This window comes from Pezoporus wallicus, unplaced genomic scaffold, assembly GCF_028554395.1.
Source record: "Pezoporus wallicus isolate ANWC-B61680 ecotype Strahan unplaced genomic scaffold, APGP_CSIRO_Pwel_v1 contig_9913, whole genome shotgun sequence".
Classification (NCBI taxonomy): domain Eukaryota; kingdom Metazoa; phylum Chordata; class Aves; order Psittaciformes; family Psittacidae; genus Pezoporus; species Pezoporus wallicus.
This window is the reverse complement of record NW_026640215.1, coordinates 455,504-479,439: the sequence shown is the minus strand read 5'-3', so window position 1 is coordinate 479,439 and position 23,936 is coordinate 455,504. Positions and strand designations below refer to the sequence as shown.

General features: G+C 60.5%; 1 protein-coding gene across 7 annotated transcripts in view; it reads left to right on the top strand.

Moving 5' to 3' along the window:
* Window positions 1-23,936, top strand: part of ANK1 (ankyrin 1) — a 52,867-nt gene that overhangs the window by 26,126 nt on the left and 2,805 nt on the right. For 3 of the 7 annotated variants that reach the window (XM_057418099.1, XM_057418102.1, XM_057418104.1), the window contains exons 2-40: window positions 2,429-2,530; window positions 6,731-6,829; window positions 7,706-7,804; window positions 8,151-8,249; window positions 8,331-8,516; window positions 8,649-8,747; window positions 9,261-9,359; window positions 9,672-9,770; window positions 9,965-10,162; window positions 10,249-10,347; window positions 10,693-10,791; window positions 11,012-11,110; window positions 11,237-11,434; window positions 11,553-11,651; window positions 11,730-11,828; window positions 12,735-12,932; window positions 13,138-13,236; window positions 13,605-13,703; window positions 14,020-14,118; window positions 14,202-14,294; window positions 14,392-14,464; window positions 14,799-14,822; window positions 15,545-15,644; window positions 15,902-15,980; window positions 16,254-16,351; window positions 16,445-16,669; window positions 17,005-17,159; window positions 17,251-17,462; window positions 17,563-17,767; window positions 17,879-17,975; window positions 18,234-18,462; window positions 18,586-18,711; window positions 18,800-18,919; window positions 19,046-19,130; window positions 19,328-19,402; window positions 19,964-20,095; window positions 20,237-20,383; window positions 21,512-22,064; window positions 22,551-22,815. In XM_057418099.1, the coding sequence (XP_057274082.1) occupies window positions 2,429-2,530; window positions 6,731-6,829; window positions 7,706-7,804; window positions 8,151-8,249; window positions 8,331-8,516; window positions 8,649-8,747; window positions 9,261-9,359; window positions 9,672-9,770; window positions 9,965-10,162; window positions 10,249-10,347; window positions 10,693-10,791; window positions 11,012-11,110; window positions 11,237-11,434; window positions 11,553-11,651; window positions 11,730-11,828; window positions 12,735-12,932; window positions 13,138-13,236; window positions 13,605-13,703; window positions 14,020-14,118; window positions 14,202-14,294; window positions 14,392-14,464; window positions 14,799-14,822; window positions 15,545-15,644; window positions 15,902-15,980; window positions 16,254-16,351; window positions 16,445-16,669; window positions 17,005-17,159; window positions 17,251-17,462; window positions 17,563-17,767; window positions 17,879-17,975; window positions 18,234-18,462; window positions 18,586-18,711; window positions 18,800-18,919; window positions 19,046-19,130; window positions 19,328-19,402; window positions 19,964-20,095; window positions 20,237-20,383; window positions 21,512-22,064; window positions 22,551-22,815 (5,361 nt within the window). Of the gene's footprint in view, window positions 1-386; window positions 784-2,428; window positions 2,531-6,730; window positions 6,830-7,705; window positions 7,805-8,150; window positions 8,250-8,330; window positions 8,517-8,648; window positions 8,748-9,260; window positions 9,360-9,671; window positions 9,771-9,964; window positions 10,163-10,248; window positions 10,348-10,692; window positions 10,792-11,011; window positions 11,111-11,236; window positions 11,435-11,552; window positions 11,652-11,729; window positions 11,829-12,734; window positions 12,933-13,137; window positions 13,237-13,604; window positions 13,704-14,019; window positions 14,119-14,201; window positions 14,295-14,391; window positions 14,465-14,798; window positions 14,823-15,544; window positions 15,645-15,901; window positions 15,981-16,253; window positions 16,352-16,444; window positions 16,670-17,004; window positions 17,160-17,250; window positions 17,463-17,562; window positions 17,768-17,878; window positions 17,976-18,233; window positions 18,463-18,585; window positions 18,712-18,799; window positions 18,920-19,045; window positions 19,131-19,327; window positions 19,403-19,963; window positions 20,096-20,236; window positions 20,384-21,511; window positions 22,065-22,550; window positions 22,816-23,281; window positions 23,833-23,936 lie in introns of those variants that run through there. The other 4 variants (XM_057418103.1, XM_057418105.1, XM_057418101.1 and 1 more) reach the window with 4 other exon arrangements.

Below are 23,936 nucleotides of genomic sequence, written 5' to 3'. Positions count from 1 at the left end.
TTGAGATCACATCGGTGTTGTGCTGGCTGGGATGTGTGTGTATCTTCTGATCCACACATCTACCTGTGCCCACAGGGTCCCCGCATGGGAGATGGCGATGAGCCCAACGCCTTCATCTCCCTGGTGAGCACCAGGTCAGTCCCACCATGCACACTGGCACCAGAAGGGCAGCGTGGCTGCAGATCTGTTCCCTTTGGAGCTGAGCTACCCCTTCTTCTCTGGTTGCATGTGTTTGTCTGACTGCTGCTGCCTGATCTCTGCGTCCCTCTATGCATCTCCGAGCATGGGGAGCAGAGGGGCAGCACCTCTGGAGCGCTCCAGCCCCAGTGCATCCTCCAAGGCCCTGACCCTCAGCATCCAGAGGTCAGGAGGGAACCGGGACCCGTCTCCTGGGTGGCAGCTATTACCTGTGCAGTGCCGGCTCCAGGGCACGTCTGTGGGGCTTGCTCCTTCTCTGCTGTTCCCGAGGCAGCCCTGCCCCGTTCCCCGCACTTGGCAGCAGTCATTTGCTTTCCGGAGGTGGCTTGGTATTAAATATCCTGTCTGACACAGTAATGGAGAGAAAATGAACAAATTCCATTAGCGGCTGGCGATCCCTGCAGGGTCTGCGCCGGAGCGAGCTGCGAGCCTGTATTTTTAGATAGAATGCAATGCAACTCACTGGCTCTCTCAAAGCTGGGGAGTAGATAACCAAGGAGGGAGAAGGGGGACGTCAGGCTCAGGTTTCAGCTCAAGTGCCGGACTATGGCAGCACGAAAGGGCAGGTCCGGTCCAGACGCGGCTGTGAGTATCCACCGCTCTTCTTCATGCCCGCAGAGACCTCTGCTTTGCTTTTCTGCCTGCTTTCTGCCTCTGCTGCTGGGGCTCTGGGAGACCGGAGCCTCTATAGAGCGTTACCACGTTAATCTTCACAGCTCCATGCGTGTCCCAAGGGTGGGAGAGCCTGGCTGAGCTGCGCTTTGGCTTCGCTGTCGGAGGTCTGTGCTGTGGCTGGCATGCAGGCAGCATAGTTGAGGTGCTGCCTCGCCACTGATCCTGACCCGAGATGCAGAGGCTCCTAGCAGGGTCTGGAGCTGGAAGAGCTCATTGTGCTCAACCTGTTGCTTGAAGCCTGTCGGTGTTTCCTTGCTATAGACAGCAGGCAGGGCTCCGAGGGCAGGCACCCAGTGCGAAGCACAGCGCTAGTGCTGCCTTCTGTCCATCATCCCCTATGACAGGAGCACTGCTGTGAGCCCGGGGGCACATCCCCACTGGACCAGGCTATCCCCTGGGCTGCTGGCAATGGAGCCAACTGGCACAGGAGGCTGAGCATCGGCACACGGAGGCTGCGCCAGGGCATGCACGGAGGTGCTGCCTCCACTACTGTCCCTGTGAGCCCCAGGCACTGGCCCTGCAGGAGGTAGCAAGGCAGTGGTCCCAGGATGTGGCTGTTGCTCTGGGGTAGGAGGCTCAGGCAGATGGGCTAAGGGAGGCGGACGGAGGACAGCAGAAGGCTGTTGTGCTGCTTCAAAGCCTGAATTCTAATGGCTGAGGCTGCATCATCCTGCCTGTATCTGCTTCCAGTGCTGTCCTCTGTGACCATGGCACTTCAAGCTCCTGTCCAGGAGCTTGCTAAGCTTGGTGCTCCCCTGCAGCCAGGCTGTGGCACTACAGGGTGGGCTGGGATGGCAGGATATAGGCTCTTGTAGCACAGGAGGTTCCCTGGTCAGGGCCAGCGTGAGTGGTACAAGAGGGGTTCTGATTTGCTATTGGAGCTTAAGGCAGAAGAGGGTACCCTGTGCCCTTGCTGTGGATGTCTCATGGCTCTTTAGGCTGGACCTAGGAGGCATCCACTGGCACAAGGTCCCAGCCTCACAGCCCCACATCACTGCATTTTCACCCTGTTGTTCTCCAGCATCTGGTGAACCATCCCATGGTCTTCATTCACTGCCTCACACTGCTCAATAACGTTGCTTCAAGTACTGCTGTGCCTTGCCTGGGTTCCAGTGGTGCCAGGAGGCGCTGCCTTGCTCCTGATGGAGGAGAACGCTGTGACTTCCCTGCCTGGGGCGTGCCAGTACCGAGCTCACCCGTGGTCTCTGTTGGACAGGGATGGGCTCACCATGGCTCCAGTCCCTCAGCCAGGACATGGGCATTTCCTGGGCCAAGGGAGGCTGCCAGGGTTGCAGGAGGCCCTTAGAGCATCCTCCCTATCCCATCCACAGTGCTGGGGCGAGCCAATGGATGCTCTAAGTGCAGGTCCCAACCATGCCGCTCCCTCTCTGGCTCGGGTCCTATCAGTCTGTCCCACCTTGACCTGCCCAGGCTCTGCCTTGTCTGCCTGGTCTCTGTAGTCACGTTCTCTGCTGTCGGAGAGCTGGCCTTGTGCTGGTGATGGGGGAGAGCAGAGGGACCCTGAGTCTTATTCTTTGTCTTCTTTTCCCCAAAGGCCGATGCTGCGACCAGTTTCTTGAGAGCTGCAAGATCCGGGAACCTGGACAAAGCCTTGGATCACCTCAGGAATGGGGTAGATATTAACACCTGTAACCAGGTAGGTGAAACCCACAGGGCTTCTGCTACCGTCTCTGGTTCACGTGAAAATGTGCCCCGGTGGCTCCCCAGGCCCAGCAGCAGTCACTGCACCCCTTCCTTGTGCTGCTCCCATAGGATGGAGGCAGGGGGGTTCCCCACGTGCACAGCTGATGGGGAGCACATCCGCTGATCCCTGTGCGCAGTGCGCTAGGGAGGGGAAGGGATCGCCAAAGGCACATCTGGACCCGTTGTCTTCGGGGCAGGGAGGGCAGCAATAGCTTAAAGGAGCCTGGCTGGAGCACAGCAAAGGGTCTTAACAGGTAAAGAGAGAGGGAGGCTTCTGTAACCGGGACAGATGGAAGGGGCTCATGTGCTTGTCAAAGGGCAGAGCAAACAGCTGTGAACTGTGCAGCACAGGGGCTGGGATGCTGCAGGAACCACTCCTGGGGGCATTCTCCCCGCATGCGATGCTCGGGCTTTCAGATTCCCCTTGACCCAAGCAGGGGATGTTTCCAGCGGAGATGCCCTGGGAGGTGCTGGTCCCTCCTCGCCCGGAGCAGGGACGGGTCTGCCCCAGGAGCGCAGAGCTGCCGGCGCAGGGGCAGCGCTCGCACATCCCCAACGGAACGTCCCGTACCTGTGCGGCTGCCAAATGCAAGCGGCTCATCCTGACCCGGGGCTGCGGGGGCAGAGACCGGGCTGCTGGGGATGAGCTGGGGGGGCCAGGGAGCCTGCGGCAGGCCGGTGCTGGGGGAGGCTGACTCAGCAGGGAGCACAAGGGCCTGCTCTGCTTCAGCATCGAGCCCCAGCGTGAAGCAGAGCTCGGACCGGCTGATGTGTGCGCTGCAGAGGCCGGTGCCGGGTACTGCAGGCGGGGGATGCTGCCAGCTCCTGTTCCGAGCCGTGGCACCGTGCAGGGGTCCTGGGCACACTGAGGCTTGCGTTCTCTCTGGGGCGCTCGATGAGGCTTGGGGAAGGCTCGGAGATGCTCCTTTTGTTCATCGCTGCGTTATCTGGGTTATTAGTTCATAATCAGCATCCAGATACTTTCAGGAGGCTTCTACTCCCGGGCTGTGTGGGGCCGTAAGGGATTTAGATCAGAGAGGTGTATTGAGAAGAGGCAGAAAGCTTTCAGTTTGAGTCCTTTGAATCTGTGGGGTCCTGTCGATGGGTTTAGAGGCTCTGAGCCCACATTTGTTGCACAGGGTTTGAGAGAAGGGGAAATGAATAGGGGCAATGAGGTGTTTAATGTACTCACTGCTCCCTCTGGGATAGCAGGAGCACAGAGATCCCTGTGCCGCTCTCCTCCCAGGATGGATGCTGCTGGGGATGCTGCCACCTTCCCATATGCCCTGTGTGTGCAAAGCCTGGCAGGGAAAACCCTGTTTTCCTGGTCACCAATGGCTTGAGCATCCCCTCCTGCCAGTTCTCTGGCTGTTGGGTGTCACAAGCAGGGCACACCATAGGTGCTCGCTCAGGCCTGAAAGCAGAGGGAGGATTTCTATGTGCACTGCTCCTGTACCGATCTAGTGCACAAGAAATACATGGTGCTGGGGAGAGCTCTGCAAGGAATTAAACCAGGGACACCCAGCTACAAGCTAGGGGATGGCTTTGAACTACTTCTTCACCCTGAGGGATGGTCAGTCATCAGCTGCCTCCACTGATGGGCTCTGTCTCCAGCCAGATTGTTGGTGTTGATGAGGGGATGTAACACCTTGATGGGCAGCACGTGGCTACAGCAGCATGAGACTGTTCTTTCAGTGACATCTTTGCACTGGTTCCTGCCATCTCCCTGAGGTTAGATGGCACTTTGGGGTTTCCTTCTGAGGAATATCAGACCTGTGGGAAAGGTCCAACCTCACATGTCCTGTATCGAATAAAGAGGGATATATGTGGTCAGACCTATCCCACAGGCCCTGTATTCTTGCTCAAGTGCAGAGACCTTGACATGCCATCTGATCTTCATCCTGCCGCTTCATCCCCTTCATTGCTGCCACCTGCATCAGTGTCTTCATCATCCACCTCTCCCGTGTCTCGAGTTCCTGCATGCTCCCATCGCATCCCTGAGGAGCTGGAGGCCTGAGGATGAGCACATCTCACCGCCAGGACCCCCTCCAGCAGGGAACAGCGCTGTGCTAGCACATGGGTACCAGAAGATGTCTCTGCTGGGGTGGTCAGCCTCAGCCCTGATGGGCAGCCCAGGCAGGGCCCTGCTTTGGTACAGGCGAAGTGCAAAGTCCTGCCTTTTGTGGCTGTCTGCAGCTGTGTTTGTCGCATTGGCAGCCGGCAACTGGGATTCCTGGGAAGGGTTTATGGCCCTTAGTGAGGGAACTCAGCACCTTTCCAATGAAGCACATCCTGTGGCGGTTCTGGGTCAGATGAGCTGTCAAGCCAACAGCAAATGTGCAAAGCAGCCCCTATTGCTCCTGGAGCAGCAATATCCACTGGGAAACAATGTTCTGCAGACAATGCACTTATTGCTGTAGGAGAATAATGATTCCTCCCAGGTTTGCAGCGTTCAAAGTGTTATTTGTGAATCCCTTGCTGAGGGGAGCAATGGGGCATCTGTGTCAGGAGTTTGACAGAGAAAGAGGTATGTGTCTGTGGCCACGTACCCAGCTTGTGAGCTCATGAAGGTAAGGGTGTCAGCGACCATCTGTATGGGGCTGTGCAGGGGTGGTGCAGTGAAAGAAGCTGGGCTTGACCGAGGTGATGGGCTCAGTGTAGCCTGGCTGGGGAGCATTTCCTTTCAGTGGCTGTGTTCTGGGGATGCTGCAGAATTCCCACTTAACCTTCCCTTGGAAGCAGCTCTTTCATGCTCAAGGCTCGGGGGCACAGAGGAAGCCTGTGGGGTTTGGGGTTTTTCCTTCTTGGGCTGTAATCAGACTTGAGCGAAAGAATCCGTGCTTCTTTGGCTGTGGTTCCTCATAGCTGGTGCTGTGAGTGAGAGCAGGTGGAAAACCCTATTCCAGCATCATAACGCTCTCAAAGCTGTTCCAACTGAAGTATTAAGGGCTGGAACCGGAGCCTCCTGGCATTTTCTGCTCCCCTACATATATTCAGGTGGGGATGAAGCAATTCTGTGAAGCGATCATCCAGTACAGGAGCTGAAACAGATGGCTGGGAGGTGTTGTGCTTGGGCAGGACTGTGTGCTCCCAGGGAGCTGGCACCTCTCTGCCCCGTGACAGCATTGCATAGGGGTGAGTAAACATAGTGCCTCCACCTGGGAGAAGCGAGGGACAAGGGGAGTTTGCCTTATGGGAAGCAGTGACATCCGAAATTGCCTGCAAGTATGTGGCCTCTTTGCCAGGAAAGATCCCAGCCCTTTTGTTCCTATCTGGGAAGTGGAAGAAATGGAAATAATGGAGCAGAAGCTGTCTTAGCAGCCTCTAGGGTGCTGACACCTCCTTCTGACAGCCCAGGGATGCTACAGCCCTTGGCTCCTATGCTCAGGCTCCATGTGTAGGATAAAGGGAAGCTAAACTAGGGCACAGGCAGAGATGTTCCTGAGAAGTGACTTCAGTTGTCTGAGCGCTCGCTGGCACTGACAGAGCTTACAGCCAGCACTGCATCTGCATCCTTTGCTGCTGCTGCACTGTGAGCATGGGCTGCAGGATGGGGCAAAGGCAGGATGAAGCCAGCTGCTGGGCTGGGAGCTTCTGAACTGATGTGGATTAAATCTGGCTGCTGCTTGGCAAAATCATTGTCCCATGAAGAGCTTCTCACTGCACTTGTGTCCGTGTAAATGCTAAAGGCTTGTAGGTGCATTCACACAGCAGCTCTGGTGCACACACACAGCTCTAGGGCTTAGGTTGGAAAAGCAATTGCAGGGACAGGCACCCCCCAAGGAAAGTCACTTGAGCAAAGAGTGGAGCTGGTATCAGGGCTGTGTCATGAGAGGGAAGGACTGAAGCAGTGCCCGTGGGGCCAGACACACACACAGGGGTTGCGGTGCCACCCATCCATAGGAAATGCGTGTTTTGCTCATGAAGAAACCTCCAGCATTACTCAGCAGCTCGGTATTCCAGTGCCCTGGCAGCATGGAACGTGCTGTGGCTGTACTGGGTGCCAGTGCGTGGCTCAGGAGCAAGGCAACAGACCTTCTCCAAGGTGGGCCAAGTGCCTGCAGTCGTGTCTGCAAGAGAGCTCAGGGTAGGGGGTTCCTCTGAGAGCCCCATCAGGTCACTGATGCCCTTCTCCCACCTTTGCTCCCTCCAGAACGGGCTGAACGCCTTGCACCTGGCCTCCAAAGAGGGGCACGTGAAGATGGTGGTGGAGCTGCTGCACAAGGAGATTGTTTTGGAGACAACGACCAAGGTGAGGACAAGGGAAATCCGGTCACGTTAATCACAACTCCACACCCCGGGCAGCGAATCAGGCTGTGCTGCTGGAGGAGATGGGGGGCTCCTCACCCCCATGGGGACCACTGTGAGCTCAGGAGGGGAGTAAGGAAGCCACAGCGAGTGCTGTCCTTACATCTCCTGGCGCTAGCAGCCGGCTCGGGTCAGCCCCCGTGTGCTGCAGCACGGAGGTGGCCTTGGTACCACTGTCGCAAGCCTGTGGAGCTCTGCTGCTCCGTAAATAACGCAGCATTCCCTGCTTGCATCATTCCCTCCTTGCATCATTCCCTGCCGGCGGGGAGCGGTGCTCGCTCCGTGACGAGCGACACAACGGGGCTGACAAACGAGCAGCCTCCAGCACCATCTGAAGGGCTGCGGGAGCAGGAGGAGGAAGATGGAGGGGGGGGGTCCGGCTTGGCACCTCCCCGTGGAGCCTGGTGCTCTGCCGCACCACCCAAAGGCACCGAAGAGCCTGTGCCTGCGCTTCCCAGCCTGCTCGCCATCCCTCGGCTCGGCTGGGATGCACACTGCAGCTTCGCCTGAAGGCTGCCAGCTCAGCTCCCCCATCCTCCCTCCCCTCCTGGTGCTGGAGGTACACGGAGCCTGACAGCGCATACAGCTTTGGCTGCCAGGAACTCCATGGGGAAGATGAAATCACTCTCTTCTCAGTCCAGCAAGTGTGCAGGGTAGCTGCCTCGGCTATAGCAGGGATGGGGCATGGGCTGCAGAGCCCCACAGCCTTCCCCTGGGCAGCTGCTCTCTTTGCACATACATGAACACGTGTCGGGCCCACCTTTCCCCAGCACCCTGGGCTGCTCCAGCCCCCTAAGCACTGCTCCATGGTGTCTTTCAGAAGGGGAACACAGCCCTGCACATCGCTGCCCTGGCTGGACAACAGGACGTGGTCCGGGAGCTGGTGAACTACGGGGCCAACGTCAATGCACAATCACAGGTAGAGCGAGCTGGGATGCAGTGGGAAAAGCACCCAGCGTGCACGATGGTGGGAGCTGTGCCCGGCTTGAGGCAAGGGAGAGCAGTGGCAGGGAGCAGCAGGCAGCATCTCCTGGGTTGACTGTTGCTGTAAAGCATCCTCTGGGTTTATGTGTGGGGAGCCCGGAGCTGTAGCTCCCTGTGACTGCTCAACCCTTGCTATTTCTTCCTTTTTCACACCCTCACTGTGTATGCTTTTGCCCCAGTTTATGAGCTGGGGGTGTGGGTGTTGATGGGGTGTAGGTCTGCAAAGAGCTTGAGGAACTCGAGGAAGAGCTGTGTTGATGCGCATGGCCTTGTGCTTGCAGAAAGGCTTCACACCCCTCTACATGGCAGCGCAGGAAAACCACCTGGAAGTCGTCAAGTTCTTGCTGGAAAACGGAGCCAACCAGAACGTAGCCACAGAGGTGAGACCCTTGGGAGCACCCTAGGGCCGTGCTGGACGTGGTGCCGCGGCTCTCCCCTTCCAACCTGCCTCTCCTTGACAGGACGGCTTCACGCCTCTGGCCGTGGCTCTGCAGCAAGGCCACGAGAACGTGGTGGCTCACCTCATCAACTACGGCACGAAGGGGAAGGTCCGCCTGCCCGCCCTGCACATCGCAGCCCGCAATGATGACACTCGCACGGCTGCCGTGCTGCTGCAGAACGACCCCAACGCCGACGTCCTCTCCAAGGTGCGTGCCTTCCCCGTCCTGCCCCTGGGAGCTTTCCCGTGTCCCTGTGAACAGCAGCTTGGTATGCTGTGTTTGTCCATCCTTTCAGCAGGGAGCATTCTGGCTGGGCTGATCCCTCCTTCTTTCCCCTAGACTGGATTTACCCCCTTGCACATTGCAGCCCATTATGAGAATCTCAGCGTGGCCCAGCTACTGCTGAACCGTGGAGCCAGTGTCAACTTCACACCCCAGGTGAGCACGTGGTGGGAAGCTGCTGGGAGTGGGAACGCTGCAGCACCAGAGGAGGATGCAGGGTTTTATACACGTGTATACACATATGTATTTATATAAAAATCTATAAAAGATGTATAAAGTTTTCCTTTATACATCCCATTAGACACAAACTGCTGACTAAGTCTGAGGGTAGCACTAGATCCAGCCACACCTGGCCTCCATCAGGAGTTTAGGAAGCAAGTGGGGGTCTATGCTGAACCTCATGACTCAGTAGCAGGGTCTCCCTTACCATTGTGCCTTTAGTCCCCTCTTTAGCTCAGTTTCACCTCGATTTTCCTCTGTATGCTTCATCCATGTCCTAATCAGTAGATGGAGCCTTGCCACGGAGTTCTGTTCAGGCATACCACTATAAATCATGTTATACCTTTATAAATCATATTAAACCCACTGATACCTCTCATGGTCATTCCTCGAGTGACCCTAAACCAGCCACTGAGCGCTCCCCCCTAACAGCCCTCTGTCCTTCTGCAGAATGGGATCACTCCCCTGCACATAGCCTCGCGCCGGGGCAACATCATCATGGTGCGGCTGCTGCTGGACCGCGGCGCCCAGATAGAGACAAGGACCAAGGTGAGCCTGCTTCTGAGTCACCAGCAGGTACATGGGCCGTCCCCCTCGCTGAGCTCCTTGTGCCCAGGGAGCAGTGCCCAGTGCATGCGAGCACCTTGCTGGGTGTGCGAGGGAAGGTCCCCGCTGCACCAAGGGGATGGACCAGGTTCATGTGGAGATGCGAGGAGGCTGCATGGCTGCAGTGGGGAGGGGGGGCCTTCAGGAGAGGAAAAGCTCTGTTTTGCCTTATTTTACAAGCCAAGTTCAAAGTCCCTGTTAACTCTCCTGCCTGAGGGGGAGCCTTGCCCACACTGAGCCCTTCTCTCTCTGCAGGATGAGCTGACCCCTCTCCACTGCGCAGCTCGCAATGGACACGTGCGGATTGCAGAGATCCTGCTGGACCACGGCGCTCCCATTCAAGCCAAAACCAAGGTACCCAGGAGACGCTGTGGGGTTGTGCTTGCTGCCAGGTCCCAGGGCAGGATGGGGATGCACAAGGCTCGTGCATCACCGATGCCACCCATAGCAATGCTGGGGCTGAGGTTTTGGCCTGCCCAAAGGGTAAAGGGGCGGTGTTGTGGCCGGACCCTCCTGCCCGGCGCTGATGCTCCTCTCCCTGGTCACAGAACGGCTTGTCGCCGATGCACATGGCAGCGCAGGGCGACCACCTGGACTGCGTGCGCCTGCTCCTGCAGTACGGTGCTGAGATCGACGACATCACCCTGGACCACCTCACACCGCTGCACGTGGCCGCGCACTGCGGGCATCACCGCGTGGCCAAGCTGCTGGTGGAGAAGGGGGCCAAGCCCAACTCCCGAGCACTGGTGAGTGACCTGGGGCAGGCACAGGGCTGGGGTGCACACAGGGAGGGTTCTCACAGGTGACCCTGCATCCATCCCTCCGTCTGCAGAACGGCTTCACACCCCTCCACATCGCCTGCAAGAAGAACCACATCCGGGTAATGGAGCTGCTGCTGAAGACAGGAGCATCCATCGATGCTGTCACCGAGGTAGGTGGGATGCAGCCAGCCCCATCAATCCTGCTGCTGCCCGTGCAGAGCAGGGGGTGATGGCCTTGTTGGCTTTGCTGGTCCCCAGGCGCCTTCTTCATCACAGCTCAGAGCTCTTTGCAGCTCAGGACATGCTGAGCTTGGCAGCATCTCTCCACAGCTGCTCCCTGCAGGGCAGGGGACTGCAAGGGGAGGCTGTAGGTCTCCGTATTCCACTCAGGCTGCTGGGATGAGAGCTTTCCCCTGTGCTGGAGCGTGCCGCAGGGACAGGGAGGAAGGGGCAGGAATCGATGGTGGCAAAGCAATCATCCCCCATCTTGGCTCCTGGCCCCTTTCTCTCTGCAGTCCGGCCTGACCCCCCTGCATGTGGCTGCCTTCATGGGGCACCTGCCCATCGTCAAGACCCTGCTGCAGCGTGGAGCCTCTCCTAACGTGTCCAATGTGGTGAGTGCCACCATGGCTTGGGAACTCGGCATGGCAGGGCCCAGCAGGAGATGGGGATCCCTGCTCCCTCTGCAGCCCCTGCTCTGTGCTGGCAGGAGGAACCAGTAGGGAGCAGAAAGGGTTGTGGGCACTGCTCCCCTGTGCTCAGACCAGAGGAATGACTGCAGGAGGGTATTTCCCCCTCCTGTGGCCTCACTGCTTTATCCTCTCCTTGGTGCAGAAAGTGGAGACACCCCTGCACATGGCAGCCAGAGCTGGGCACACAGATGTGGCAAAATACCTGCTGCAGAACAAAGCCAAAGCCAACTCCAAGGCCAAGGTAGGGACCGAGAACCCGTGTGGTAGTCCGTGGGTGTCGGTTTCTTTGCTCTGTGCAACATCAGCAGCAGGGCTGGGGCCTTTTTGGCATGGCAAAGGGACTGGTCCACATCCGCCTCCCTCGCAGGACGACCAGACCCCTCTGCACTGCGCCGCGCGCATCGGCCACACTGGAATGGTCCAGCTCCTGCTGGAGAACGGCGCCGACCCCAACCTGGCCACCACGGCGGGGCACACACCTCTGCACATCACCGCCAGGGAAGGGCACGTGGACACGGCCCTGGCGCTGCTGGAGAAAGGAGCCTCCCAGACCTGCATGACCAAGGTGGGCTGGGGCCAGCGTCCCGTTCACAGCAGGGGCAGCATCCTCCTGCGCCGCGGCGTCGCGCCGGTGCTGTCCTCCTCGCCCCTGACGCGCTGCGATGGGCTGCCTGTCTCCTCAGAAAGGATTTACCCCTCTCCACGTTGCAGCCAAGTACGGCAAGGTGGACGTGGCAGAGCTGCTGCTGGCGCGCGAGGCTCACCCCAACGCGGCAGGGAAGGTGAGCGATGCTCCTGGGGGTGACGTGGGGCACGGGGAGGCTCTGTGTGACCTGTCTGTGCCCTGGCCTCCTCCCCAGAACGGCCTGACCCCGCTGCACGTTGCTGTGCACCACAACAACCTGGAGATCGTCAAGCTGCTGCTTCCCAAAGGGAGCTCCCCACACAGCTCAGCATGGGTAAGGCTGGACAGGGTGTCAGAGGCCAGCGATGTCCCTCAAGCCACCCTCCGCAGCAGCGCCGAGCGGTTGCGCTGGTCCAGGACGGGCAGCGTCAGGGATGATCCCTGCTGGCAGCGCTGGGGATGTGTTTCCATGGCAAGCCCTGCCAAGCAGCGCTGTGGTCTGGCAGCTTGGGAAAGCACACGCAAATGTTTGCATGCAGCTACGAAGCAGTGAGTCAGAAAACCCAAGGGCTCGCGCGGCTCATCCCGCTCTGCCTGAGGATGGGGAAACAGCTCCCCAGGGAGCAGAGCAGCAGCCTCCCTTTCCCACAGTGTTTGCAGGAGCTGCATCCTGACAGCACACAAGTGGCTGCTGGTGCCGGCCCTCCCCATTTGGCACTCGGCTCTTCCTGGCGGGATGCGGGAGCATCGGGAGCAGCCCGTACCGGCGCCAGTCCCTGCTGCTCTGTGTCATTGGGGAGAGCTGTGCTCAGGCTCTGCCTGAATACTAATGCTGCCTGTTGGAGTCTTGCTCCACACCTCAGCCAGACACGTTCTAGGAGGGCTCTGTCTGCCCTGGCTTCTCGCAGCTCTGTGTGGCTGAATGCTGCTGCTGTAGGAATTAATGTGTGGAGAGCTCCAGCACAGCCAATACCGGTTGAACTGGGACCTAAATGACTGCAGGAGGGCATTTACCTTCCTGCAGCCTCACCCATCTTTGAAACCCCCGTGCTGATGGGGCTGGAAGAGTGGGATATGGCCTCGGTGTCAGGGCTGCTTGCTGTCAGGAGATGGTTCAGGTGTGAGCCTGCATCCCTGAGCTCTGGAGGATGGGAAGGATGCGCTGGCCTGGAGGGAGGGACAAGGTGGCACTTTCTGTCCCTGCTGGTCTGAGCCCTGCCGTGCACCTCTCTCCCTGCAGAACGGGTACACCCCCCTGCACATTGCTGCCAAGCAGAACCAGATGGAGGTGGCCAGGAGCTTGCTGCAGTACGGGGCTTCTGCAAACGCAGAGTCCATGCAGGGAGTCACCCCCCTGCATCTGGCATCCCAGGAAGGGCACGTGGACATGGTGGCACTGCTCTTCTCCAAGCAAGCCAACGGCAACCTGGGCAACAAGGTGGGTTGTTGGCACGTCCCGCTTGAAGCAAGCAAGCAGTGAGGAGCAGACAGTGATGCTCCTTGCTGACAGCGCACTGGGCAGCAGCAGGTCGGTCACTTGGCCAGGTCGGGGACCTGAGTTAGAGTCTGGTAGAGCTGCAGTGGTGGCATTGCCACTGTCAGTGATGGCATTGCCACTGTGCTGACACCTGCTCTCTTTGCAGAGTGGCCTCACTCCTCTCCATCTCGTGGCCCAAGAGGGACATGTGCTGGTTGCTGATGTTCTGGTGAAACACGGAGTCACAGTGGATGCAACCACCAGGGTAAAGTAGTGCACTGACTATGGCTGTGGTCCTATAGGCCTGCTATAGTAGGAACAATGCTTGCCTTTTTGTGCAAGAGTCCCCCCTCTCGCAGGCATCCTTATCATCTTGTCTATATCCTGGGAATCCTTCCTCTTCTCCCCCCCTCTTCCCTGAAAGGACAATTCCTGCCTGTTTGCACAGCTCATCCCTGTACTCCTGGGCACAACGTGGTGCTCTCTGCAGTGTGCCCTCTGCCCTGGTCCTGGCTCTCATCCTGAAGCTCCATCCTTCCTCCATGGAGGCTTGCCCATGGGATGAGCACACCCAAGCCAGAAGGGCAGGAAGCACCTCTGATGGGCAGGCTGAGAGCTGATTTCTTCTTTCAGATGGGCTATACTCCACTGCATGTGGCCAGCCACTATGGGAACATCAAGCTGGTGAAGTTTTTGCTGCAGCATCAGGCTGATGTCAATGCCAAGACTAAGGTACAGAGATGTCCTATGCTGCAAGCACCCTTCTGCTCTGGGTGAGAGCAGGCGGGTTGATGGGGAGGGCTCAGCCTCCCTCCCTGCTTCCACTTCTCCCTCACAACATCGCTCCTCTCTGCACGGCTTGAAGCTGCTATAGCCTAGCTACAGCCCTGAGCAAGTGCTGGGTTCTGTAGAGCCCTTTGCTTACCCCAGAGAGGAGGGAGCTGCCCTAAGCTCCAATCATGAAGCACAATGCGAGGTTTGGGGGGGGGCACTTCTGGGGCCGCAGGCACCCACAGCTGATGGCAGCACCCTCTGTCCTCCCCTGCAGCTGGGCTATACCCCTCTGCACCAGGCAGCGCAGCAGGGCCACACGGACGTGGTGACACTGCTGCTGAAGCACGGCGCCTCTCCCAACGAGATCAGCACCGTGAGTACCACGTTCACCCGCATCTCCTCGCCCCACGGCCAGCCCCGGTGGCCGCTGCTGACCCATCTTCCCTCCTGGCACAGAACGGCACCACTCCTCTGGCCATCGCAAAGCGCCTGGGCTACATCTCGGTCACAGACGTGCTCAAGATCGTCACGGAGGAAACAGACGTCCTGGTGAGCCCCGGGACTGGGAGCAGTGTGGGGCTGGGAGCTGGGTGCGAGCAGAGCGTGCAGCAAACGCAGGTCTCTGACTCCGCTCTGCTCCCTGCAGTCCGTCGGTGACAAACACCGCATGAGCTTCCCGGAGACTGTAGACGAGATTCTGGATGTGTCAGAGGATGAAGGTGAGGGAAGGAGCTGGGCTGCGCCGTCCCGGAGCTCTGCTGGATGGGCACTGGTGTTCCCACCGTCGGGGAGGGGGGAGCTGTGTGGTCCCACCGTGGTCTTGCAGAGCACCACCAGGCTCCTGGGGTGGCACCTCCCGGCTCGGGTGCCTCCCTGCGCTATGCAGGGGTATGCTTGGACCTCTCCGTGGTCCCACACCCCCGTGCAGGGAGCCCTCGGGCATGCAGAGCCGTCACCATGCCCCGCTCTGCAGCGTGGTACCAGCTCCCAGCCCGGCTGCGGCTGGTCCCCTCCCACCGAGACCTCACCGTTTTGCCTCTTCTTACTTTGCAGGCACTGCTCATGTCACAGTAATGGGTATGAAATGTGTCCACCCGCCCCAGCTCAATGGCCCATTTCACCCCATGGCCACTAACCATCCGCACGCCACCTCCATCCGCCGCGCCGCGCTGCCGGGCTCTGCCGTGCCGGCCAGCACCGGCCCCGCCATCCCGCCCTGCCCATCCGTGTCCGTGCTGCTTGCTGTGGTGTGACTGCATGAACGGGGGGAGCCCGGCTCCCTGCCCCTCTTGGTGCTATAACCGATCCAGTGTCCCTCCGCAGCTGCCCCTTGCCAGGGCAGGCATGAACCAGGGGGCTCGGTCCCCTCGCCATCACCCCCCTGCTTTGGGGGATGCTGGATTCCCTCCCATAGGGCACTGGTGGAGTCCGTAGCGGGTGTTAACGGGTCAGCAGGCAGGGTTTGTGGCTCCAGGCAGTGTTGGGGTGTCCTTCCTGCTTCCCCAGCGCTGCCCTTGCTCCTCTAACAGGCACGCAAGGGCAGGGTGTCCCCTGCAGGCTCTGCTCTGTGTGTGGTGCTGTGGGAAAGAGGTGCTGACAGCTACCGCAGCCGCTGTCCCTGACCCACAGAGAACCCATCTGGCAGAGGGCAAAGCTGCCCCTTGGCTGCCTGAGACTCAAGGGATGAGTGTGTGTGGCCAGCAGAGATGTGCCCTGAGGAGGGATGGGTGCGAGGGCTGGATGTCTGTGCTCCTCTGTCCTCCTGCCTTTCCGCATGCTGAGCCAGCGCTCTATTTCAGAGGAGGAGCTGATAGTGCCAAAGCCCAGGGCTCTGGATTCCAGAGACCAGGAAGGCAAGAGGGAGATGATGGAGTTTGTGACCACGACGACCCTGGAAACGTAAGAGGCAGGGGATGGTGGGCAGGGAGCTGGTACAGGGCGCGGGGCCAGCCTGGTGCTGGGCTGGGATGCCAGCAGGGCAGGGACAGCTCTTAGGAGGGAATGGGCTAGCAGAGCAGGCATGGGGTTTCTGCACCAGGACATGGGTTCTGTGCTGGGGTTGCCTTTGTCCGGTGGCCCTGGGACTCCCTGAGTACAGCCAGGGGCTGAGGGGCCTGGAACTGCCACTTCAGTGCTGCCATTGCCCTCTTCTGCAGGGTGGAGTTGCCAACCATCCTGCATGTCCCCTGCGTCACACCTGAGACCGTGGTGACCAGAGCAGAGGAGACTGAGCAGGTAGGTACCTGTGGAGACAGGAGCTGACTGTGTGCTGCACCCACACTCAGTGTCCCCACAGGAGTGGGTCATGAGAAGCATGAGGCACAGCCTGTCACGGCCCCCCAATGCATCCCCTACCATGGGAGCCCCCATCACCACAGATCCAAACCATGGAGCGGGTGGTGGGGATGGGTCTGGTGGAATGGGGAGGGTTGTGACACTGTGGAGGAGCAGCCACCCCCAACAGAGGACCCTGTGCCCATGGGGGGCACTCTTCCTTGCCTTGCTCAGCCTTCCAAGGAGTTCGATGAGGACTCGCTGATCCCCAGCAGCCCCGCCACCGAGACCTCGGATAACATCAGCCCCGTGGCCAGCCCGGTGCACACAGGGTGAGTGCCCGGCCCTTGCGGCGCACACACGTGTGCTCTGTGTGAGCTCGGCCGCAGGGTGCCCACCCACCCGTGCCTCTGTGCCCACCCCAGGTTCCTGGTGAGCTTCATGGTGGATGCCCGCGGCGGGTCCATGCGGGGCAGCCGGCACCACGGGCTGCGCGTGGTCATCCCGCCCCGCGCCTGCGCCGCGCCGACCCGCATCACTTGCCGCCTGGTGAAGCCGCAGAAGCTGCCCGAGCCCCCGCCGCTGGCCGAGGAGGAGGGTCTGGCCAGCAGGATCATCGCCCTGGGGCCCGCCGGTGCCCAGTTCCTCAGGTGGGCACATGGGAACGCAGCACATGGCCCTCAGGGGATGGGGATGGATCCAGGAGGGGTAAGACCTCTGCCCATCTCTGTAATGGGGGTCTGGTGCAGGAGAGATCCAGCATCGTGTTTGTGGGCTGGGTAATCCCAGCGTAACGGAGCAGTGGCTGTGCTCCGACCAGCGCAGTCCTACTGGGCACAGAGCACTGAGTCCCAGTGCAAGGGGTGTGCGCAGTCCTGCCCTCTCCAGCGGCTGTGCAGCGTGGGCAGAGCCCAAGGACCGCGTTGCTGCCTGCGTGTCCCGGTGGCAGCAAGTGGATGCAAGCACCTTCCCCTGTTATCTGCAGCCCTGTCATTGTGGAGATCCCACACTTTGCCTCCTATGGGCGCCGAGACCGGGAGCTGGTGGTGCTGCGGAGCGAGAACGGCTCCGTGTGGAAGGAGCACCGCAACCGCTATGAGGAGAGCTACATGGAGCAGCTGCTCAGCGGCATGGATGAAGGTGAGCTTCATGGTGCTGGGCAGGCAGGGGCTTGGCACGGAGCAGCTCTGGGCTGAGCGTGTGATCAGTGATGGTTGTGCTGCCCTTGCAGAGCTGGAGAGCCTGGAGGAGCTGGACAAGAAGAGGGTCTGCCGCATCATCACCACCGACTTCCCCCTCTACTTTGTGGTCATGTCCCGGATTTGCCAGGACTGCGACGTTATCGGCCCCGAGGGAGGCTGTTTGAAAAGCACACTGGTGCCCATGGTCCAGGCCACCTTCCCGGACACGGCTGTCACCAAGCGCGTGAAGCTGGCCCTGCAGGTGAGCCTGCCCAGCGGCACCGCAGCCTGCTCCCCCCAGGAGTAAGCAGCATCCCCAGCGCAGGGGAAACCGGTCCTGATGCGCTGCGCTTGTGCTGCAGGCGCAGCCCGTGCCCGACGAGCTGGTGACAAAGCTGCTGGGGAACCAAGCCACCTTCAGCCCCATCGTCACGGTGGAGCCGCGCCGGAGGAAGTTCCATCGCCCCATCGGCCTCCGCATCCCGCTGCCACCGTCCTGGAAGGACAATCCCCGGGACAGCGGCGAGGGTGACACCACGAGCCTGCGCCTGCTCTGCAGTGTGATCGGTGAGCACGCAGCCGGGGCTGGGCATGCAGCTTCTGGGAGCCAAGGAGAAGGCGAATGCCTGGGGGGATGCAGTGGAAAAGCACCGCGCTCACCCTTGCTTTCTGCTGCAGGAGGGACAGCCCAGGCACAGTGGGAAGACATCACAGGCACCACAAAGCTGGTCTATGAGAACGAGTGTGCCAACTTTACCACCAATGTGTCTGCGAGGTGAGTTCAGGCTGGGCATGAGTTCCTCTGGGGGCATCTCTGGCTCCTCTTGGGGTGCAGCTTGTGCCAGGAGGAGACCCTGTGTTCCAGTGAGACCCCCACGTTGCCTCATGCCCACTGGCAACAGAGAGAAGGGCTCATTCTTTGTGCTGGGGTTGGGTTCCCGTTACTGATGCGGCTGCTTCTGTACCCCAAGCTCTACGGGCACCCCTACGGTGCAGGGGCTGGCACTGGGAGCCTGACCCATGCCTCCCACAGGTTCTGGCTGGCCGATTGCCCGCGCACAGCCGAGGCCGTGCACTTTGCCACCATGCTGTACAAGGAGCTGACGGCCGTGCCCTACATGGCCAAGTTCGTGGTGTTTGCCAAGATGAACGATGCCCGGGAGGGCCGGCTGCGCTGTTACTGCATGACCGATGACAAGGTGGACAAGACCCTGGAGCAGCATGAGAACTTCACTGAGGTGGCCCGCAGCAGGGACATTGAGGTTTGTCTCCAGCAGCAGGGGACAGTGATGGCAACGGAGGGGACCGGTGCGGAGAGGATGCTGTGCAGAGAAAGGAGAAGCAGCTCTTCGAAGGCTCTGAGCCTGTTTTCTTCTCCCTGGCAGGTGGTGGAGGGGATGCCTTTGCATGTTGAGCTCTCAGGGAACCTGGTGCCTGTCAAGAAGGCCACTCAGCCCCGCACCCTGCTCTTCCAGTCCTTCCGGGAGAACTGCCTAAGCATCCCCATCAAGGTACGGGCAGGGTACCCAGCAGGTCTGGGCTGCCCACTGGGGCCCCTGCACTCGCCCTGTGCCACCTAACCCTGCTCTCGGTGACCAGGTTAGGGACAGCAGCCGGGAAGCCAGCGGCTCCCTGTCTTTCCTGCGCAAAGCCATGAAGTATGAGGACCTCCAGCATGTGCTGTGCCACCTGAACATCAGCATCCCACCCTGCAGCAAGGTCAGTGCTCAGGTGCCGCAGGCTGACAGCTCTTTGTCCTCGTGGCCGTGCTGTCCTGGGGGCCGGGGCAGAGCCGCTGCCCCCTTGTCAAGGTGCTGACCCCTTGTTTTGTGCCCGCTCTCGCAGGGCAGCGGCAGTGAGGAGCGCAGGAGGACGCTGACGCTGCTGTCTCTGCGGGAGCGGTACAGCATGCTGAGTGAGACCAGTTTTGGTACGCAGCCCGCGCTCGGGATGCCCAAGCCTGGTGGAAAGGCTGGGCTGACCCTGTTGTGCTGGTGCCAGCTTCCCTTTCCCTGCTGGTTTCCTTGGTCCTGCCTGCATCCAAGGCTATGAGACCCCCCTTTTCCCTTCCCCGTGCTGGTGCAGGGCCCTGCGCCGCTGAAGCTGTGTTTCCTTCTCCTCCTCCAGGCTCCCTGAGCAGCACGGACAAAGCAGACCAGAAGATGGTCGACATAGCAGAGCAGTTGGGTCTCAGCTGGGCTGGTGAGTCCATACCTGATGGCTCTGAAAGCCGACGCATAGGAAGGCTGGAAACAGGCTGTAATGGGGAGCGAATGTGCTATACACTGTCCAGTTGGTGTGCATGCAGTCTGCACTAGCTCCTCTGGCAGGCTGGAGCCTGTGAGCATACCATGGCGCTGGAATGCACCTCCTTGCAGCTGTACATGCGTTCACAGACACACACACAGACACCAGGCCAGGGTTTTGCTTGAGCCCTGCACATCACTGCAATTTGTGGAGCCCAGCGCTGTCACTGCAGCCACACACCCCATGGCAGGACCTGTGCTTGTCCTTAGCGTGAGATGCTGCTACCCTGGTGACAGGCAGGCTGGGCAGAGGGGTTTCAACCTCTGCTCAGTCCCAGCTCCTGTGTGCTGCCGAGCTCAGTTGTACATGACCAGGACAGGGTTAGGGTTAGGGTTAGGGTTAGGGACCCTGTGCTGGGTCTGCCTGAGCCCCTCAGGACAGTCCTCAGCCTTTGTGGCTTGGGAGCTGGCAGTGGGTACCAGACGGGGTGATGCTGAGATGCAGTGTCTCCCCCAGAGCTGGCACGAGAGCTGCAGTTTGGGGTGGAGGAGATCAACAGGATACGTGTGGAGAACCCCAACTCCCTGCTGGAGCAGAGCTTAGCCTTACTCAACCTCTGGGTCAGCCGCGAGGGCAAGAGCGTCAACAGTGAGTATCTGCGGTGCCCTGCTCTACCAGGCAGGGTTTGGGGGTCACTGCCTGGCTCTGCGCTGCACCCTGGCCCGCCTGGAGGTGTCTGGGCATGATGCTGACATCCCCCATGGTGCTGACACCGGCTCCCCTCCGCAGTGGAGGCTCTGTACACGGCGCTGAGGAACATCGACCGCAGCGAGATCGTCAACACGCTGGAGGGCTCCGGGCGGCAGAGCCGCAGCCTCAAGGGCAGCTGGCGCTACACGGAGAGGGACTATTCCCTGTCGCCATCCCAGATGAATGGTGAGTCCATCCCTGGGAAGGCACCGGCATCCGGCCTGCAGGAGGGCCCCAGGGGCAGAGCCAATGCAGGCAGATGGGGGCTGGTGTCTTGTCTCACCGGGGATCGCAGGGGGCACAAGGCGTCACTGGGGTTTATGGTGCGGAGAGCTTGGCTCTGCCAGGAGGCTCTCAGGAGGGGTGGACACACGTTCCTTAGCCTGCTGTCTCTTGGCTGCTGGTCCCACATGGACCCCTCCTGGGGAGCTGGCACACGGCGCAGGGACAGGGCTTTGTGCTGCTGTGGCTCATGGCTCTGTCCCTCTCCATGTCTCAAACGTGCCACCTAACACCGTGAGGTGTGGGCTCTCCTGAGGGTCACTTCTTGTCACCTCTCTGAGCTCCTCCTGGCCTCTCCTCTCATCTTCCTCCACTGCCTGTCTCCACTGTCTCCACCTCAGCTGAGTCCTCTGGGAGCCACATCCCGCTCCAGTGACTGCATGGCACCAGGGATGCTCCCCTCATGCTGCCCACCCCTCCTGCACTGCCCTGCGCTCCTTCCCTCGCTGGCCCTGCACTGCTTGCCCCAGCCAGGCATCTACAAAGGGGAGAGGTGCTCTTCCTGTGCTGGGGTCCCCATGCTGTGGCTGTGACAGGCAATCCCAGGGCTCCTGGGGAGCAGAACGGGTTCTCTGCTGATCATCAGGGGTGGAATAGAGGCCAATGGGATGGCTTAGAGCTGGGAAAGGCTGAGCAAAGCCACTTGGGTGTGTTGGAGTGCCTTGCTTGGCTGTAGTCTGTACTGGTGGGCTGTGCATACGGACTAGGGTAGCAAAGAGGGCACTGTGTCCTGCAGTGTGGATTGGGCACCACGTGGACCCCATGCCAGTGCTCCCCACAGGTTATGGGCAGCCTCAGGACTGGAAGGGAAGCCTGGCAGCACTTAGAAGCATAGAATCACAGAATGGTTTGGGTTGGAAAGGACCTTAAGCTCATCCAGTTCCAACCCCCTGCCACGGGCAGGGACACCTCACACTTGACCGTGTCACCCACGGCATGACCATCGCTGTCCTTGGAGCCCTCGCCCTGTTTCCCTTCTCGCCCCACTGTGCTTGTGCGTGCTGGAGATGACGCCTCTGTCTGCCCATATAGGTTACGCTTCGCTGCAGGACGAGCTGCTCTCCCCTGCCTCCCTGCATTACACGCTGCCATCCCCGCTGCGCGCCGACCAGTACTGGAATGAGGTGGCCATCATGGATGCGATCCCCGTGGCTGCCACCGAGCAGGACGCCCTGATGGAGATGTCTGACATGCAAGTGTGGTCCTCGGGGCTCACCCCCTCGCTGGTGACTGCTGAGGACTCCTCTCTGGAGTGCAGCAAGGCTGAGGACTCGGATGCCACAAGCGAAGGCCGCTTCCCTGGGCAGCTTCTAGCAGATGCGCATGGCCCAGACCACATGGGCTCTATGGACCTGGTTGAGGATGACACAGTGGACTCAGACGCCATGAACGGCTTGATTGACCTTCTAGAGCAGGAGGAGGGGCAGAGGCCGGAGGGGAAGATGCCATCCAGTAATCGCCAGCCAGAGACTGGGGAGCAAGAACCAGAGAGTGAAGCCTCTTTTGTTTCAGTTCAGCAGAAGGTGCAAGCCAGGATCACAACATCACCGAGCGTCACCCGTGTCGTGGAGACGAGCGAAGACAGGTACCGTGGCTCGGGGTGCCGGGGTGGCTGTGGGAGGGGAGCAGAACTGCCTTGCCAGCTATTGCCCTGTGCTGGGCCAGCTGCAGCCATCTCCCAGCTTTGCTTGCATCCCTGATGGTGTCAGCATCCCCGGGCATCCCTGGCACAGATGCTCTGAGGTGCCCCTTTGCAGGGCACTGGGGAGGGACCGCAGGCAGACAGCCAGGTCCTGCATGTGGGTCCTGTCCTCCCGCATTCCCAGTGGCAGAGCCGAGCGTTGCCCTAGATCCCGGCAGCCAGGCTGTGGGGCGGGCAGGGGAGAGGCTTGTGCCCTTTGTGCATCTGTGGTCATGCTGCTTCTGCTGGGTGCCCATCAGTGCCGCGAGCGGGGAGCCCAGCGCCGGCCAGGGCTAGGCTGGTGCTCAGGGGGCAGCACTCCATGGCGAAGCTGACTGCCTCTCTTTCTCTGTCTTTCTCTCCCTGTCCCTGTCCCTCTCCGGTGCCCAGGCTGAGGGACTGGAATGCAGAAGGCTCCTTTATCTCCTGCCTACAGGACCTGACAGAGGGCTCCTGGCAGGAGGGGGTCACCCGAAGTCTGCTCCCAGCGCACACCACGGCCTCCGGGGCACAGGGCCAGGAGCAAGAGCAGGTCCTGGTGCCGGCCGTGGAGCTGATGCGGGTCAGCTCCACAGAGGACAGCGACTGGCAGCCCCAGCACCCCACAGGCGGCTGGCAGGAGGAGGCAGAGAGCCACTTCTTTGGGCAAGTGAGGGTAAGAGCAGGGGGACCCAGCCCCGCAGGAGATGGAGGCTCAATGGAGACGCAAACCCTATGGACAGCCCTTTGCTGAGCTTGCCGTGAGGCCAGCCAGGAGGCACAAGTCCCCTGGCATGCTCCGTGGCCCCTCGGGGTGCCTCTCAGCCCAGAATAGCCTGCTGAGCTTGATACCTGAGCTCTAGCTCTCCATTTATAACGCAGCCAGCCTCCCTGCGTGCTTCCTTACTGAGTATCTGCCCTGGCTGCCGGCCCAACAGCCTGCTGGAGCCAGAAATAACGCTGGTCTGGGGGCCAGGCTGGGTGGGGGGCATCCTGATAGAGCCACACAGAGCCGGCAGATCCAAGGTTAAGGGCAAACACCTTTCCCTTGGCCAGGGCACGCTCAGCCACCGCGGCAGCATGGCTACACTTGGACACGGTTGCTCTGCAGCCACGTGCGGGTCCAGTGACCCCCAGCTCCATTTATCCCATGACAGAGGACCGCACGCTGTCCTCCCACCATAGCCAGGCTGTTGGCTGCTGGTGGGGAAGGAAAGGGGACGGGGTCTGTCCCGGTTCCTGCCTGGCTGGGGATGGGTGTTGCTGTCACAGCCCTGGCCCCATGACTGGAGCTGTGAGCGCAGGGGACGCACCAGCTGCCCGCTCCCTTCTCACCGCCCATCACCGGAGCCGCAAGCTAAAGTTACAGCAGCCCCATTGCAGCGCTGGCCCCACAGCAGCCTGCGGCCCCGCGGCGCTGCTGCGGCCCCAGGGGACCCCATAGAGCATGGCTGGGCTGTGAGCAGCGAGCAGGATGTGGGCTTTCCTGGCCCAGCTGCTGATCGCGCTGGTGCTGCTGGCCTTCTTCCTGGTCAGCTGCCAGAACGTCATGCACATCGTCAGGGGCTCCGTCTGCTTCCTGCTCAAACATGCCCACCACGAGCTGGACAAGGAGCTCGGGGAGAGCCAGGGGCTGGCGGACGACGAGGAGGCTCTCTCCACCAGGGTCGTCCGCCGGCGCGTCCTTGTGAAGGTAACGAGAGCCCGTCCAGGGTGGATGCAGCAGAGCAGTGAAGGAGCGGAGCAGGGTGGGAAGAGGCAGAGGCTGCAGGGTGCGCGGCGCCAGGGGTGTTCTGC